This window comes from Tamandua tetradactyla, chromosome 19 (assembly GCF_023851605.1).
Source record: "Tamandua tetradactyla isolate mTamTet1 chromosome 19, mTamTet1.pri, whole genome shotgun sequence".
In the NCBI taxonomy this organism is placed as follows: Eukaryota; Metazoa; Chordata; class Mammalia; order Pilosa; family Myrmecophagidae; genus Tamandua; species Tamandua tetradactyla.
This window is the reverse complement of record NC_135345.1, coordinates 4,808,250-4,824,566: the sequence shown is the minus strand read 5'-3', so window position 1 is coordinate 4,824,566 and position 16,317 is coordinate 4,808,250. Positions and strand designations below refer to the sequence as shown.

Here is a 16,317-nt window from a genome sequence, read left to right as displayed (position 1 = left end):
TCCCATGCTGTAGGTTCTCTTTTCACTTTCTTGGTAATGTCCTCTGATGCACAAGTTTTAAATTTTGATGAAGTCAAATCTGTCTATTGTTTCTTTTCTTCCTTAGATGTCATATCTAGGAATCCATTACTAAATCCTAGGTCATGAAGATTTATTCCTATGCTGTTATCTTCTGAGAGGTTTATAGTTTTAGGTCTTATATTTAGGGCTTTGATCTACTTTGAGCTAGTTTGGAGGTATGGTATGAGGTAGGGTCTAACTCCATTCTTTCGCATGTGGATACCTAGTTTTCCCATTGAAATTTGTTGAAGAGAGTATTCTTTTTCCACTGCACGCACTCAGCACCCTTGTTGAAAATTAACTGGCCACGGGTGTGTGAGCTATTTATGGGCTTTCAATTTTGTTCCATTGGTCTATAAGTCAAGTCTATCTTTATGCCAGTACCACACTGTTTTGGTTACTGTAGCTTTGTAGTATAATTTGAGATTGGGATATGTGAGTCTGCCAACTTTGTTCTCTTTTTCCAAAATTGTTTTAGCTATTTGGTGCCTTTCGAAGTTCCATATGAATTTGAGGATTGACTTTTTCAGTTATGCAAAAAGGCTGCTGGGATTTTCATAGGGATTGATATCAATTGTAATATTGATATCTTAACAATGTTCAGTTTTCCAAACCACGAGCATGGTTGTCTTGCCATTTATTTAGGTCTTTTCATGTTTTTCAGCAATTTTTTTTAGTTTTCAGAGTACAAATTGTTGTTTAAACTTATTCCTAGATATTTTATTGCTTTAGATGCTATTGTAAATGGAATTTTTTTTAAAATTCCCTCTTTGGATTGTTCATTGCTATTGTATAGAAACACAAGTTTTTGTTTTGTTTTTTGCATAGGCAGGCACTGGAAATCGAATCCAGGTCTCCGGCATGGCAGGCGAGAATTCTGCCACGGAGCCCCACAATTGGTTTTTGTGTATTGATTTTATACTATGTCACTTTTCTGAAACTGTTCATTAGCTCAGGCAGTTTTCTTGTGGATCCGTTTGGATTTTCTATGCATAGATGATGCCATCTGCAAATAATACTTCTTCCTTTCCAGGCCTGGAGCCCTTTACTCTGCTAGATTCCTGTTTTTTATGAACTGCTGGAAGGCACAGATCTGGAGAAGCAGGCGGTGCTGTCCAGTGCTGAGGCTGGTTTCTGCTGCACAGTTCCGACCCCAGCCCACGACAGACCCACAGGGACCACCACCCAGCAGGCTCCCAGCCAGACCATGGCAGGGCTGAGAGGGGCGTGTCCTCAGGGTCCCTGTGAAGTGGGAGGAAGGGGTCACCCAAACCTTCCAGGCAATGGGAGAAGCTGGCCACCGAAATAGCAGTGACCAGCCAGTGCCTCTCCTGAGCCGCAGGACCTGGGCTTCGCTCATCAGCTCTCCCAGCCTCTGATGCCTGGGGACAGTGATTTCCAGCGTCCTGGGCTATGGGCAGGGTATAAAGATGGTGTCGACTGTGGAGTGGGGAAAGCTGAAGGGATGGGCCAGTGACAATGGCACTGATGCTGTGACCACTCTGCAGGGAGACCCGAGAGGACCTGAAAATGTCCATGGCCACAGGCTGTCCTGGCCTGGGATGGACACACCTGACCCAGGACAACCTCCAGGGCAGGTCATTGCCCACCCGCCCAAGGCGGGCTGCAGGGACAGGTGTGAAACTGCAGCTGAGCAGGGAGAAGGTGACCCCTGAACCGCATACACGGCCCTCCCGTCCTGCTGCCCCTCCACTAAGCGGACCCACCGCCCGGTCAGAGGTCACTGTGCTTCACGCAGGCTATGGCTTCAGAGATGCTAGAGGAGCCTCAGAGGCTGCGTGACCACTGGCCACAGGACGTTTGCTCTGCTCAGGTTGGCACCCACGTCACATGGTAACAACGCTGCCCCCCACCCATGCTGCTCACACTCACAGCCCCGTGGTGCAGGGCCCTTGGCATATCACATGTACTCCTGGCACTGCCACCAGCCCACGTAGTGGTGAAGTTTCCACGTGGTCCTGCAGACACAGGAGGCTCAGAGCAGGGGGGGAGGAGGTGGAATTGGGACTTGAACCAGCTCTCAGGCCTTGGCGCCTAGTGTCCATGGGCAAGCGTGAGGTGGGGTGAGAAAGTAGCCAGCAGGTGGCCCTCCACGGCAGAAAGGCCTGGTTCCCACTCAGCCGTGCTGCCCACCGGCTGGGGGCCCAGCCAAGTCACTCGGCAGTGGCGAGCCTTTCCCCATGTGTGTCCTTGGGTTCAGGTCCGATGCTGGATGGTGAAGCCCATGCCCAGCTCTGGTACACGGCGGGGGTGCGGGCTGGAATGGCCCTCCTCTACCCCACACTTGGCTGCTCAGAGTCAATGACCTTCTTTCCCTGCACCTCAGGTCCCCATACAGCCATGGGGAGAAGCAAGTCAGGAGGGGCCTGCTGGCACCTGAGCAAGGAGAGGTGAAGCCCTTCTCACCCTCCTCCCTCTGTCCAGAGCTCCACAGGTGTGCCCTGAGCTCCACTAGTGTGCCCAAACCCCACAGGTGTGCCCAAGGCTCTGTAGATATGCTCAGAACACCGCAGGTGTGCGCTAAGGTCCACAGGTATTCCCAGGGCTCTGGAGAAGTGCTCAGAGCTCCACAGAAGTGCCCCAAATGCTACACGTTTGCCCAGAGCTCTGTAGGTACACCCTGAGCCTCACAGGTGTGCCCATGGTGCCGCAGGTGTACTGAGGCCTCTGCAGGAGTAACCAGGGCTCTGCAGGTGTGCCCAGGGCTCTGCAGACATGTTCAAAACTACAGGTGTGACCTGAGCTCTACAGGTGTTTCCAGGGCTCTGGAGAAGTGCTCAAAATGCCACAGGTTTGTCCTGAGCTCCGTGGGTATACCCTGAGCTCTGCAGGTGTGCCCAGGGCTCTGCACGTGTGGTCAGCAGGTGGGACTGAGTGGATGTCTGGAGGTCAGAAGGGCCACGCTGGGTCTATCAGTTGTGGCTCCCCTGGAGTCTCAGTCTCCACCTCCCACGAGACCCTTGAAATGGGGTGTTGAAACCAGTGGGGCCAAACGACACACATTTTAAAGCTCCCCGGGGCTCAGGCCACACACATGTGGACAGCTGCACGCTCAGCCAAAGGCCCGGTAACATCAGCCCTTCCTATCCCAGGTGCCCGCATCACACTGAAACCTGAAGCCAAACCAGCCCTGAGCGCAGACTGGTTGGAGAAGAGCGCGGGCAGCAGGGGAGGTGGCCACCGAAACCTGGGGTCATGGCGTGTGCCTCAACAAGGCGGTCACACGGGCCCAAGGAAGTCCGGGGACAGGGGTGCACAGGGCGGGAGCGCGTGTTAGGTGAAGGACAGTCACACTCACAGGCTCAGGAGAACAACCCAAAATGGAAGAAGAGGCGCTCGTGGCGTTCCCATGGCTGCCCCCCACATCAGCTTCCTCCTCTACTCCGCGAGGCACGTGCTCACCCAGCAGGGTGGCCCCGCACGCGGGCTGAAGGGACAGCGGGGGGGGGGTGGGGGGGGTGGGCAGGGCCCATGGCTCAGCAGACATGCGGGGCCGGCTGGGCCGAGCAGGCAATGGGCATACCCCCGACAGCACAGCGCCCCCTGGGCTGCGCGCTGGGCTCCCACCTCGCCGTAGCTCTGCCTGTCCCCCGCCGAGTGGCTGACGTAGGGCGAGTAGGAGATCATGTCGGGCCGGTCGATGTTGTAGATGGCCTTGCTCTTGGGAAGGGCGGCCAGGTCCCTGTAGTCGAGGATCTCGTCGCCCAGCTTCGCCTGCGAACAAAGATAGGCCAGAGGCAACGGTCAGGCCTGGCGGGCACCGGGCAGCGTGCCCCCCAGCCAGGGGGCCGACCCTGGACCACGCCCCAGGAGGGCACCATGCACGCCAGGGAGGCCCAGGGCACGAGGGTCCTGCGGGACCCCTGACCCAAACCCCATCGCCGCCACGGGGGGGTCTCCTCTGAGCCTCGGTGCTTCCCCTGCTGGGTCGGCCCAGCCTGCACCTGGCGCGCAGAGAGAACGGGCCGCCAGCGGCTGAGGAGGGGACGGCCACGCACGGCCGCGCACCTGTTGAGGGGTAGCGGAGGCAGGCCAGGCCCCCACTCACTGTCACCAAGGGCACTCACTCTGCACACTGCACACACACCTCACACCCACCCTGCCTCGCTCACGCTCTGTTCACTGCACGCACGCCTCACACCCACTCCCCCTTGCTCACGCCCCACACACTGCATGCACACCTCACACCCACTCCGCCTCGCTCATGCTCCACACACTGCACACATGCTTCACGACAACCCTGCCTTGCTCACGCTCTGCACACTGCACGCATGCCTCACACCCACCCTGTATCTTCTACTCCAAACACACTGCACGCACGCCTCACACCCACCCTGTCTCATCTACTCCGCACACTGCACGCACGCCTCACACCCACCCTGCCTTGCTCACGCTCTGCACACTGCACGCACGCCTCACACCCACCCTGTATCTTCTACTCCAAACACACTGCACGCACGCCTCACACCCACCCTGTATCTTCTACTCCAAACACACTGCACGCACGCCTCACACCCACCCTGTATCTTCTACTCCAAACACACTGCACGCATGCCTCACACCCACCCCATCTCGCTCATGCTCCACAACTGCATGCACACCTCACACCCACTCTGTCTCGTCTACTCCGCACACTGCATGCCCACCTCACACCCACCCCACCTCACTCATGCTCCGCACACTGCATGCACACCTCACACCCACCCTGCCTCGCTCACGCTCCACACACTGCATGCACACCTCACACCCACCCCATCTCGCTCATACTCTGCACATTGCACACATACTTTACACACACAACCTCACACTGTGCACACTGTACACACTAGCACACATTCACCTCATTCACATACACTCCACACACACAGATTAGCCCACATGCTTCTATACACTCACACTAGGATAAATGCTTGTGCAGATACTTGCACATCCACCCACAACTTCCTCACACACTTGTCACACACCCACTAGTACGCCTCTGTGCACAAACACATGTACACTCACACACTTCACTCAAACACGATTTATACACACCTCACCTCACTCACACTTCAGACAAGCACACATGCTTGTGCACACACACTAGTACACATAACCACCCCACCTCATTCACACAGGCTCCACACACACTACTGAACACTAGCCCATACAGTTCTACACACTCACTCTAGCAAAAGTGCTTGTGCACAGATACACACCCTCACACACTCTGCACACTAGTATATGTGCTTATGCACATATTCACCCAGGCACACTTGCTTAACACTTACCCCGCCCTTGCTTACACACCCACACATTAGCATACACACTTGTGCACTGATACTTGCACACCGACACATGCTCACCCACACTTCTGCACACTTAACACTACACACCAGCACCCATGCTCACACACACCAGCATACCTTCACACACACCCAGGCCCGCCTACTCCCCCCCCCCTCCACACACACAGCCTTTCTAAACAAAGCACCTGCACTGGACAGGGATAGACCCAGGTGGGGCCAAGGCCCTCCTTGCCTTGCCCACCTCTGAACACTTGGCCCACACCTGTTCACACCAGGTTTTCTTGCAATGTCAGGTGAGCATGGGGTGCACACAGGTGCCTTCCATTAGCTCAGATCTGGAACACCCTGAGGCTCCCTGGCAGCAGGGGCCTGCCTTCTTCTGGGACTCTGCTCAGTATTGCTCCCGTTGCATGTCAGCTGCCCCACTGCCCCCTCTCCTGGCTCTGCGTGCTCCCCAGGGCAAGGACCCTGCTCTGGGTTCCTGGAGCCTCGGCCTGCCAGAGCTGCCAGGCCACAGCAATACGGGGAGGGGGCCAGGCAGGGGCAGCGGGGCCACCTTCCTGGCTGACCCATACCCAGGCAGAGGCCGCATTGTCCGCGGCGCCAACAGATGCCACCTGTCTCCCTCTCTCTCTCTCTCCTTTTCTCTCTCTTCGTGTTTGTCTTCCTCAACACCAGTTCTGGCGGGACGAGCTTGGAGCCCCCATGATCTAAATGGGGCGAGCGGAACATGAGTTCTCACCAAGCATCATGCCACAGGCCCGGGAGTGAGATGGATCAAACATGGGGCCCCAAGCCCCGGGCACGGCAGCCGGCCTGTGACACCGCAGCTTCAGAGGGAGGAGTTTATTACCAGGTGCAAAGAGGCAAGGAGACGACCTATCAGCCTAAAATCTGCCTCCCCGACCTGCAGTCACCCTGAGAGTTTTATGGGCTCACAAGAGGGGCAGGTTTTGGGATAACGAGCACAATGGCTCGAGATGTTGCATAGACTGATTACGTATTTAGTCCCAGAACGCATGTAAGAAGATGCCGGCCTCCATATGGTGATGGTGTGATTTTTAGCATTGTGATGCGGTGTAGGTCACTTGCAGGTTGAAGTCTGAGCTACTGCACACATCAGATGGGCCCACTGTGGTTAGGTCCAGCTCTGTCTAGCAAGAGAGTTGGGCTGTCTCAGGTTCCTTCATTAATAACCATCAGTAAACATTAATAAGCATTAGTACCTCTGTGATCACAAGACTCTAACGTTGAAAAATAGGATAAGTGGGTACAAGCAGGGCCAGTCTAGAGGTTTTCACAATTGCAAGATAAAGGCTATTAGTTATCCAATCACTATCAGAGATGGAGGCAGCTGGGTACAGTGCAGTGGGTTTCAGTAATTTCAGGCATTTCCTTTTGCCTATTCTACAATATACTAGAAAGTAAGAAAAAGGCATATATGTGATGATTCCGTCATCCTAATTATTTAATTCTTAATTTCCCAGTTACAATGGGTCCCAGCAGGCAGGTGCTAAGGGCTCCCTGTCTCTCGGAGCTGCCCTGCGCAGGGCCTCCTGCCCTCTGAACCTGTCCCCTTGGTGGCAGGCAGACTGGAACTCGCCACTGCTGGCCCCTGGGCTGCCCCAGTGGGTGTGACTTTGCCCCAGAGATGCTGACCCCTGCCAAGGCCCTGCCGTGAGTCCAGCCTGCAGGGGAGAAATGGAGCCCAGCGCCTTGCAGCTTCCCAGGACGGCCAGCACGTCTCCACCCTTCGCTCTGCCATGGGGACTCAGCCTTGTTCTGGAATTTCCTCCATCCTTTCCAGCCCCAGGGGGCTCCGGCCTCGGGCCTCCCTGCCAACAGTGAGCTCTGGTAACAGCCTCCTCCTGGGCCAACTGCCAGCCCTGATCCCCAGATCCTCTCTTCCCTCCAGAGCCTGCTCCTTGGGTTCCCGGGCTCCAGCCACTGTGCTCTCCAGCTCCCGTCTCCCTGCAGCCTCTCCTCAGCCGGGCACCAAAAGTCCTCACTGTGACCCCACATGGTGGCCCTCATGTTCCCCAGCCTGTTTCCCCTAAGGGGTCTCCCTCCTCGTGGCCCCCTTTATGTCAAGCTCAGCCTCTATTCTCTGTTCGTCCCACCCTCCCTTGGCAGACCCTACCCCACCTCCTCCAGGAAGCCTTTCCTGACCACCTGGTCCCAGGGCTCTCATGGGACCTTTTGTGATGTGTGCTAAGCCAGTGGATTTCTGGGGCCTCAGGACTAGAATCTGGTTAGTTCCCCTGGGCTGGGTTAGGAAGACCTGAGCTCAGGTTCTGAGTCTGCCCTTGTAATCATGATGTCACCCTGGTCACAATCGCAGCTGTACCCTCGGCCTTCAGGCGAAACCCCAGCGTGGGCTCTCAGGGAGCTGGTCTTTATTTATGCTGGTTCTAATATTCCACATGCCCATGCCACATGCCACCTGGAACTCCTGACCGTTTCCTGATCATTCAGAGCCGAGGGCTTGCATATGCTGTTCCCACTCTTGGGACATGCCCTTCCCAGACTCTCTGCCTGCCTCTTCCTTTCACCCTTCAAGACTCAACAGAGTCCCACCCCATCCCTCTTCCAGGAGACCATCCCTGGCACCCCTCCCCATCATGTTAGGTGGGCCTTTTAGAGTAAGGCTGCTGACCTCTGTTGACACATCTGTGCCCCCTAGCCCCCAGACGGGCAGCTGCTGGTGGTCCAGACTCTCTCTGATTCATGGCCAAGCCCCCTCCCCCTAAGCCCGTGTTGATGCGGCCAAGGTGCCTGGGACATGCTTGCTGAATGGAGTCAAGACCAGCCTTGACTTTGCAGACGTCAAATGAATGCTCTGGGTCTCCGTCTTCTCCAGCCAATCGTGACTGCTGAGCTGCGTCTTGTCCACCTGGCTGGATTTTTGTGACCATCATTTATTAAAACCTCATTACTTGGCGGGCCACGGTGGCTCAGCGGGCAAGAGTGCTTGCCTGCCATGCCGGAGGACCCCGGTTCGATTCCCGGCCCCAGCCCATGTAAAAAACAAACAAACAAAATATAATAAAACAAGAAAATGTTTAAAGATGTTTCCCTTTCTTCCTCCTTTCCTTCCTTCTATCCTTCCTTCCTTCTAAAAAAAAAAAAAAAAAAACCTCATTACTTGAAAATGACACACAGAGATGATGCCTGCCCCATGGAGTGTTGGGAGAATCCTGCATTCTCATGTTTCATCTCCTAGCTCCTGGGGCTCTGCCTGCAGCATCCACCATCCACTGGGCTTGCTTAGCACAGAGCTGTGGGTGAGTGGCACAGGGCAGTGGGCTTCCCGCACGACAGGGGTCAGGTGGCAGCCAGGGAGCAGAGAGGGCGGCCTGAAAAAGACCCACAGCTGCTGCCCTGGCTTGGAAGGAAGACCGTTCCAGCCCCCTGATGGGCTGCCCTCAGCTCCACCCTGCCCAGTGTGGCCCACAGACCCCTCTCTTCCGGGCCCCGTCCTTGGGACGGTTACTGTGGCCACAGGTGAGGCCACTGGTGCCTGTGGATGCAGGACTGGCTTTCTTTTTGCTTTTTTCTTTCCCTCGCTGCACCCCGCATAGTAAATAATAATAATAATAATAATAACACATCTATATATATGTATATATTACATTATAATTACAATGTAACAGTAAATAACATATGATCTAATAATGTTACTTTTATGCCACGCTTCCTAACTGCTTTATTGCATGGTGAAAAAGGGCTATAAAACATACGTTTAGTATGACCTCATTTTGTTGTCACACACACATCTGCAAACATGCACATATACCATCAAACATTCAAACGCACGTACAGACATGTGCATACGCACACAGGTTTTTGCATATGCACGCCTTGGTAGACTATGTAGGCCACATCTTAGGTTTTCACCAGCATTCCTGTGGAGTGAGCCCACTGTCAGGAGGAGCTCTTGAAGATGGCATTCTTGGCTAAGGGGTGCTCAAGCCTGGGTCACTGGAGTCCTTATAAGGAAAAGGAATTCCGACCCAGAGAGAGACACCACAGGAACGAGCTGGAAGCCGGAGGCCAGTGGGAGCCCAGAAGAGAAAGGCGGGGGTACGGCACGTGATGGGCAAGCCCGGCCAGCAGCCAGGACAGGATGCCACTGGCCCTGGGAGCAGGTTGGCCCTCCAGCTTGAGGCCCGGCCTGTTGCTTGAGGCAACCCAGGGTGTGGTATCTGTCATAGCAGCAGGGAAATGGAGACACACACATGCACATGCATGCACACACGGGGGCACACACACAGACGAGAAGTGAAATGTACACTAAGTGAAGTGCATACTCCAAGATATCAACAGGGCCTGCTCTACCTGGAGGCCAATGCATGGCATTGGTTCTCTCCTTTGTGCCAATTACTATAGTTTAGAATAAATGGGAGTTAGTTTTGTAATGAAGAAAAAAGACACTACAATATATTAGTTTTACAGTCCCTCAATATACTGAACCCCAACAGAGTGTGAGCTTAATCCCTGATGGCGAGATGAATGAGGCACGGCCTTGCCCTCCAGGAGCCCACAGCTGGGGAGGGGGTGGGGGGACGACAGCCTCTCAGGAAACACGTGGGCAGTTTCCTAACCGGGGGAGGGCAGGGTGGCTATGGCTGCTATGGCTGCTACCAGGATGGGCAGGGTGCTAGGCAGCTCTGAGCTGGTGCTGGGGTCAGGGTCACTCTCCGAGGTCCTAAGCATGGCCAGCATTGGACATGGGGTCAAACACATTGTAGAGTGACAACAGATACTGGCAAAGAGACAAGATGACGAGGCAGGGCAGAGCCCTGAGTAAGAAGGGTTTGCCTGTCCAGACGAGCAGGTGAGCATCTCCTCTGCCATGGATGTGCCCAGTTCCAGAGCAGCTAGGGGTGTCTGGCCTCGTGGCCTGTCCAGCTCCTGGGAGGGCCGGGCTGCAGCCAGCCTCAGTGCTGACCGTGGGGCAGGAGCCCACATGCTGGAATCAGAGGCATAAGCCTCCGTCTCTTGGAGGCTGTGCAATTCACGCTTGTTTCTGCCCCTCTCTGAGCTGTACCTGGGAGTGGGCAGGGAATACCCATCCTGTTGGATGGTGCTGAGGTGGAGGGGCAGCCCTGGGCGGCCCTGGCACCTTTGACCTCTGACCCCATCTCCTTCACTGTTATTGGCTCCTCTGTGGTATGCCACTACAAACTGGCAGCTTAGATTTGGGAGACAGAATAAACTAATTTGTTGGGTCTCTCTTTCTAACACTGGGATCCAACACATATCTGTAGAGCAGGAAGATTACCTGGGCTGGGAACCAGTGCAACAGCTGGAATCGACCTTGGCCGGCGTGTGCCCGGCTGGAGGAAGAGTCTCCTCACCAGCCCCCATCAGGCACCATCTGCATGCGTCCCACTGAAAACCTCGTGTTGTGTCCCCGTCCCCAGCCCCTCCCATGCACTGGAAGCTCCCTACAGGTGGGGACACCTGTCATGCTCAGAAAGGGCCATGGAAAGAAGACAAGACTCCCAGGCTTGTTTTCTGAGCAGTGGGGTCCCTGGCGAGAACCCCGAGCTTTGGGCTCTACCTTTTCCTGTTCCATCACTTTGAAAATCACACTGAAGGCCTTGGAGATCTCTGTCCTGCTCACTGCACAGGTGCACAGTCACCAGTGCCTAGCTGCTTGTTTAAAACAAATAATGCATCATACTTAATGGGCAATTATTACGGGTCATGCAGTATTCATCAATATCGACAACAGTTTTAGTAGCAGGTTCTGACTGCTTGGAACTGGGGTGTGCGCTGGGCACTGCTGACCACTTTACGGACATGACCTCACAGAACTAAAAGTGGCCGTTGTTGTTACTGTCCACCATGACGCTGCCCAACGCTGCCCGTGGCTGCCTCTGGTGCACACAGCAGGTGCTGGCCTCGCCCCACTCCAAAATGAGAACACTGAGGCTCAGAGGCGCCACCGCCCTGCCGGGGGCGACACAGCCAGCCTGCCCAGAAGCTCAGAGTCACCCTCCAGGACATGCAGGACCACACCAACCCGGGGACAGGCCTGGTCACTCTGAGGACATGACATGTGGAAGCAGAAGAGCTGCTCCAGCCTCCCGCATTGCAGGCGAGGCCCGGCCCGTGCTGGAGCTGGCGGAGGGGACCCATCCCATGTCACCGGCCACCCCAGGGCCTGAGCGAGGCCTCAACTCTGAGTCCAGGGCTCCCTGCCCCAAAGCACCAGCTGACCCTTGTCTCGAGGCCTCAGGGCTCTCTCCCAGGTGGCAAATATAGGTACTTACAGAGTAATACTCAGGAATAAACATAATAACTTCCAATCTCGAATCCTACCATCCAGAGATAACTGCTATTAAAATCCCTCCCATTATTTTTATACTTGTCTGTACTCACACTACACACACACACACTCTCTAACAAAAAAGGGAGCGCACACCATATACACACATAGTGAGAATACTTTCCCAGCTCCCCCTCATGATTGCAGAGGATGCCTACCTCCCTGGGGTGGCCGGGAGCTCATCATCTGGGCCCCCCTCGTTGCTGGACAGCTGTGTGGCCCCACCATTTACCAGGATATAAACCAGAGATGCGGGGATTTGATCTTGGCACAGGTGCTGGCTGGAACCAGGATGCCTGTGCTGGAAGGTTTTGACTCAACCTCCCCAGTGTCTGCGCCAACTTGTGCCCCAACAGCAGCGAAAGCACGTGCCCCTCTCCAGGAGCGCGAGGGTAGCAGAGCTGCCAGCGGTGACCCTGCCCCGAGGGGCAGCCCAGCCAGGCCCCTCCCCTGCCCCCACCCACCCCGCCCTCCTACTTACGTAAATCACGCGGCTTGGAGACCCCGAGGTGCTGGAAGCAGGGACAGAAATGATGCTCTCAGAGGAAGTTCTAGTTTCCTGGAGAAGGAGGAGAGATAAGGAAAATGAAAACAGAACATCTCAATGCCAGGAAACTTCCAGAAAGGCAACCATTACAAGTCACGCTCCAACAGGAATGCAGCTCACGAGACAGACAGATCTTTTTGTATTTGCAGGCTGAACAAATTCTTAAAAATAAACACACAGGCTTGAACAAATGGCTGGAAAATCACATAGACTCAGCAGTGGGCGACTTGGGTGACAAACAACACAGCTAGGTTCTCCATGGGGCCAGAGCCACTCCGAGGCCCCCCAGTTTCCCATCGCAGAAATTACAGTTCTTTGAGACAACAGCCAGTGACGCATTGCCAAGGATGCTGCAAGCTTGGAAGCAAAGACCTCCTGCTCCTACCCTCTGCTTTGTTGCTCAAAGATGCTCTTTTTCTACTCAGATCACAGGGGAAGGGGCCGCAATGTTGCTACCCCTAAGGCCATCACCCTAAGGCCAGTCCCCAGCCTGACCCCAAACTCCATCCTTCATGCCCCATGGCCTGACCCAGCCATTCCAGAACCATCCTCGCCCTGCGCCCTGCCCCCACACACCTGCACCTGCCCCCACCCACACCTGTGTCCCTCAAGTGTCTGTTCCCAGGCAACACTGGCCTGTTGTGAGCATGGTCCTGGCTCTGGGACCCCTGAGGGCTTCACACCTGTGACGTCCGGCCTCCTGGCCTGCTCACCTCCATCTGGAACGCAGCCCACCCCGGCCCTGCTCCCACCCTGACGGTGCCTGCTGCGTCCCCAGAGCTCATGGGTGGGTTTGCTGCCCCCAGCTCCCCCGCCCCCAGCTCGCTTCCCCAGCCCCACCCCTTGCACCTGGCACCCATCCCACCTGGCAGGGTGGGACCCCGTGGCCTGGCTGCTCCAATGCCCCCTTCCCTGCTTCAGCCCTCACTCCTGGGTCCCCCCACCCACCTAGCCTTCCCACACCTTGCCCCTCACCCACCCCTGTGAAAAGGCTCCTGGTCCTCAGTCCCCACACCCAGCCTCCCCCTCCTCATGACCCCCCTTCAGGGTTCCCAGGGACACTGCCCTGCTGCTGGTCCCTTCCCTCCTCTCCCCACCCCAACCCACTAACTTCATGCATATGCCCTACAGTGGGGCACAGTGGCCTGGGGGGGGGCACATGGGTGACACACAGCCCTGCCCATGACCTGCAGGCCAGCGGGGAGGACAGGACAACAAGATGGGACGAGATGGGAGCCACACACAGCCACAGGGACAAACCTGCAAGGCCCAGGGGGTGGCGCCTGGGCAGGCCTGCTGGCAGAGTTGGTTCTGCATCTAGAATGGAAGCAGGAGGGGACAGGGTGTGATGGTCACTCGTGGTGCTGGGCACCGAGCTGGACACACTGTGGCTTCATCCTGGAGAGGCCAGTGGGAGGCGGCGAGGAAGGGCCCAGCCCTGCCAACAAGCCCAAAAAACACCCAACGCAGCACTGCGTGGATCATGAGGACACCTGTGTCTGCCTGGGGGGAAACAAGAAGGCAGAGCTCGACCCCAGCTGGGAGCACGCCAGGCAATGCGGGTTTTTGCCACACTCTGTGTCCTCAGATGACTGCGGAAGAGCTGGGGGGGTTGTGTGGGCTACAAGGAAATGTGCAAGTATGGAATCTGTGAATAAGGAGATCAACTGTACATATCTTCTACATAAAAATACCCTTTGTTCTTGGAAGAAGGCTCAAAGGAGAAGGTGGAGCTACCCAAAGAAGACAGGATTTAACAAATGAGTATGACAAACAAATGCAGCTAAATCACTGCATCGACACTTCTTTTAGTCTCCAGTGTCTTAGAGCAGCTACAAGGAAAAACCTGAGATTGTGGAACTGTACTCCACACCAAACTCTGAAATTTGCTCTACAACTAATTGTTGTGCTGTGCATTAAAATGTATTGCTTTTTGTATATATGCTACATTTTACAATTAAAAAAACCCTTTGTATCACAGCTTCCCTTCCTATAAGATGGGCCTCCTCTTTCTGAAGATTAAGATTGAGGGGTGAGGTGCACTGGGTCTCCAGCCTCAGTGGTCAGTTCACCTGAGACCGCCCTTCTTTGCAGAGCAGTGCAACATAAGGTGAGGGAAAGCACGGGGTGAAGGAAAGCACCGGGAGAGGGAAAGCACCAGGTGAGGGAAAGCACCAGAGAGGGAAAGCACTGGGAGAGGGAAAGCACCAGGAGAGGGAAAGCATCAGAGAGGGAAAGCACCCGGAGAGGGAAAGCACTGGGAGAGGGAAAGCATCAGAGAGGGAAAGCACCAGAGAGGGAAAGCACCGGGAGAGGGAAAGCACCAGAAATGGAAAGCACCAGAGAGTGAAAGCACCAGAAATGGAAAGCACCGGGAGAGGGAAAGCACCAGAAATGGAAAGCACCAGAGAGGGAAAGCACCAGGAGAGGGAAAGCACCAGAGAGTGAAAGCACCAGAAATGGAAAGCACCAGAAACGGAAAGCACCGGGAGAGGGAAAGCACCAGAGAGGGAAAGCACCAGAGAGGGAAAGCACCAGAAATGGAAAGCACCGGGAGAGGGAAAGCACCAGAAACGGAAAGCACCAGGAGAGGGAAAGCACCAGGAGAGGGAAAGCACCAGAGAGGGAAAGCACCAGAAACGGAAAGCACCAGGAGAGGGAAAGCATCAGAGAGGGAAAGCACCAGAGAGGGAAAGCACCATAGAGGGAAAGCACCGGGAGAGGGAAAGCACCAGAAACGGAAAGCACCAGAGAGGGAAAGCATCAGAGAGGGAAAGCACTGGAGAGGGAAAGCACCAGAAATGGAAAGCACCGGGAGAGGGAAAGCACCAGAAACGGAAAGCACGAGAGAGGGAAAGCACCAGAGAGTGAAAGCACCAGAAATGGAAAGCACTGGGAGAGGGAAAGCACCAGAAATGGAAAGCACCAGAGAGGGAAAGCACCAGGAGAGGGAAAGCACCAGAGAGTGAAAGCACCAGAAATGGAAAGCACCGGGAGAGGGAAAGCACCAGAAATGGAAAGCACCGGGAGAGGGAAAGCACCAGTGCCAGGAGTGGCCACAGTGCAGAATGAAGTTCCCCAGCCCCGAGCCAGCATCGCGGTCACTCTGAGCTCACAAACAGAGGCTGCCATCCAGGGCAGGGGCCAGCAAGTTCCCTGTGTCTGTCCCACACCCTCAGGAGAGGAGCAGCACCGGCTGGGTCCAGGGCAGGGCTTGGGGTGGGGGTCTTCCTCTAGACTAAGAGGACGGGCGCTTTCCTGACTCTCTCCCTGTGCTGGCCCCAGTTTGCCCAAAGGAGGCACAACTACACCTAGCATCCAGGTGTCCTCCCATGGCCACTGCAACAGGGACTTGTTCAGACCTCAGAGGCGCTACCTCTTGCAACTGCAACTGTGGGACCCTGGTCAGCCCGGACACCCCCCACTGCAATGTCACGTGGGGACCCCCACCCCCAAGCCCTCCTGTGGCCACTGCGCCCCACACCTGGGCCTGCTCTCCAGCTGCTCAAAGGGCTACCTCCTTCTGAGCTTCTGCCTCCCCCTTCCCTGCAGATCACCCTGTCCTCTGACGGGGGACTCCGATCTCAGGATGGGGCCGGGCCCACGTCCCCTGCCAAGTCCCAGCTCCCTGAGGCTTTCGGTGGCCCTGTTCCCTCCAAGCTGGCCTGTCCTCCCCTCGGTTTCAGTGCCAAGAACCCTGCTCCATCCATTATGCATCTGTCCCCCACAAGCATGGGGGCAGGTGCCACACAGCCTTATTCTCTGTGTCCCTGGCACTCAGCTCCAAAGGCACTCAGAGGCTGTCTAGTGACTGGATAATTAGACACACTTGGAACGGGCCAGTGCAGCCATTATCCACCTCCTGGGCTTTCCCGTGGACCCTGCCAGTGGGCCAGCTGCAGCACCCCAGGCCACGTGGTGAGGGGTCCTTATCCTGGGAGTGGCCATCCCCATGGGGTGGGCACGTGGCCAGGGCCTTCCAGGCAGTGGGAAACATGTGCCTCCCTCCCCAGAGCCACGTGTCCAGCACCCTCTGTCACGGGTCATCACGCATCCTGTCATGT

General features: G+C 55.7%; 1 protein-coding gene across 12 annotated transcripts in view; it reads right to left on the bottom strand.

The window, feature by feature from the left end:
• The window catches only part of ABLIM2 (actin binding LIM protein family member 2), a 132,714-nt gene that overhangs the window by 45,815 nt on the left and 70,582 nt on the right, over positions 1 to 16,317 (bottom strand). For 8 of the 12 annotated variants that reach the window (XR_013165687.1, XM_077136308.1, XM_077136311.1 and 5 more), the window contains exons 9-11: positions 13,514 to 13,570; positions 12,188 to 12,265; positions 3,649 to 3,795 (exon numbers count right to left, since the gene is read on the bottom strand). Coding sequence is in view for 11 of the 12 variants with exons in the window: in XM_077136308.1 (XP_076992423.1) it covers positions 3,649 to 3,795; positions 12,188 to 12,265; positions 13,514 to 13,570 (282 nt within the window). In the remaining variant the exon portion in view is untranslated. The remainder of the gene's footprint in view (positions 1 to 3,648; positions 3,796 to 12,187; positions 12,266 to 13,513; positions 13,571 to 16,317) is intronic. The other 4 variants (XM_077136309.1, XM_077136316.1, XM_077136317.1 and 1 more) reach the window with 1 other exon arrangement.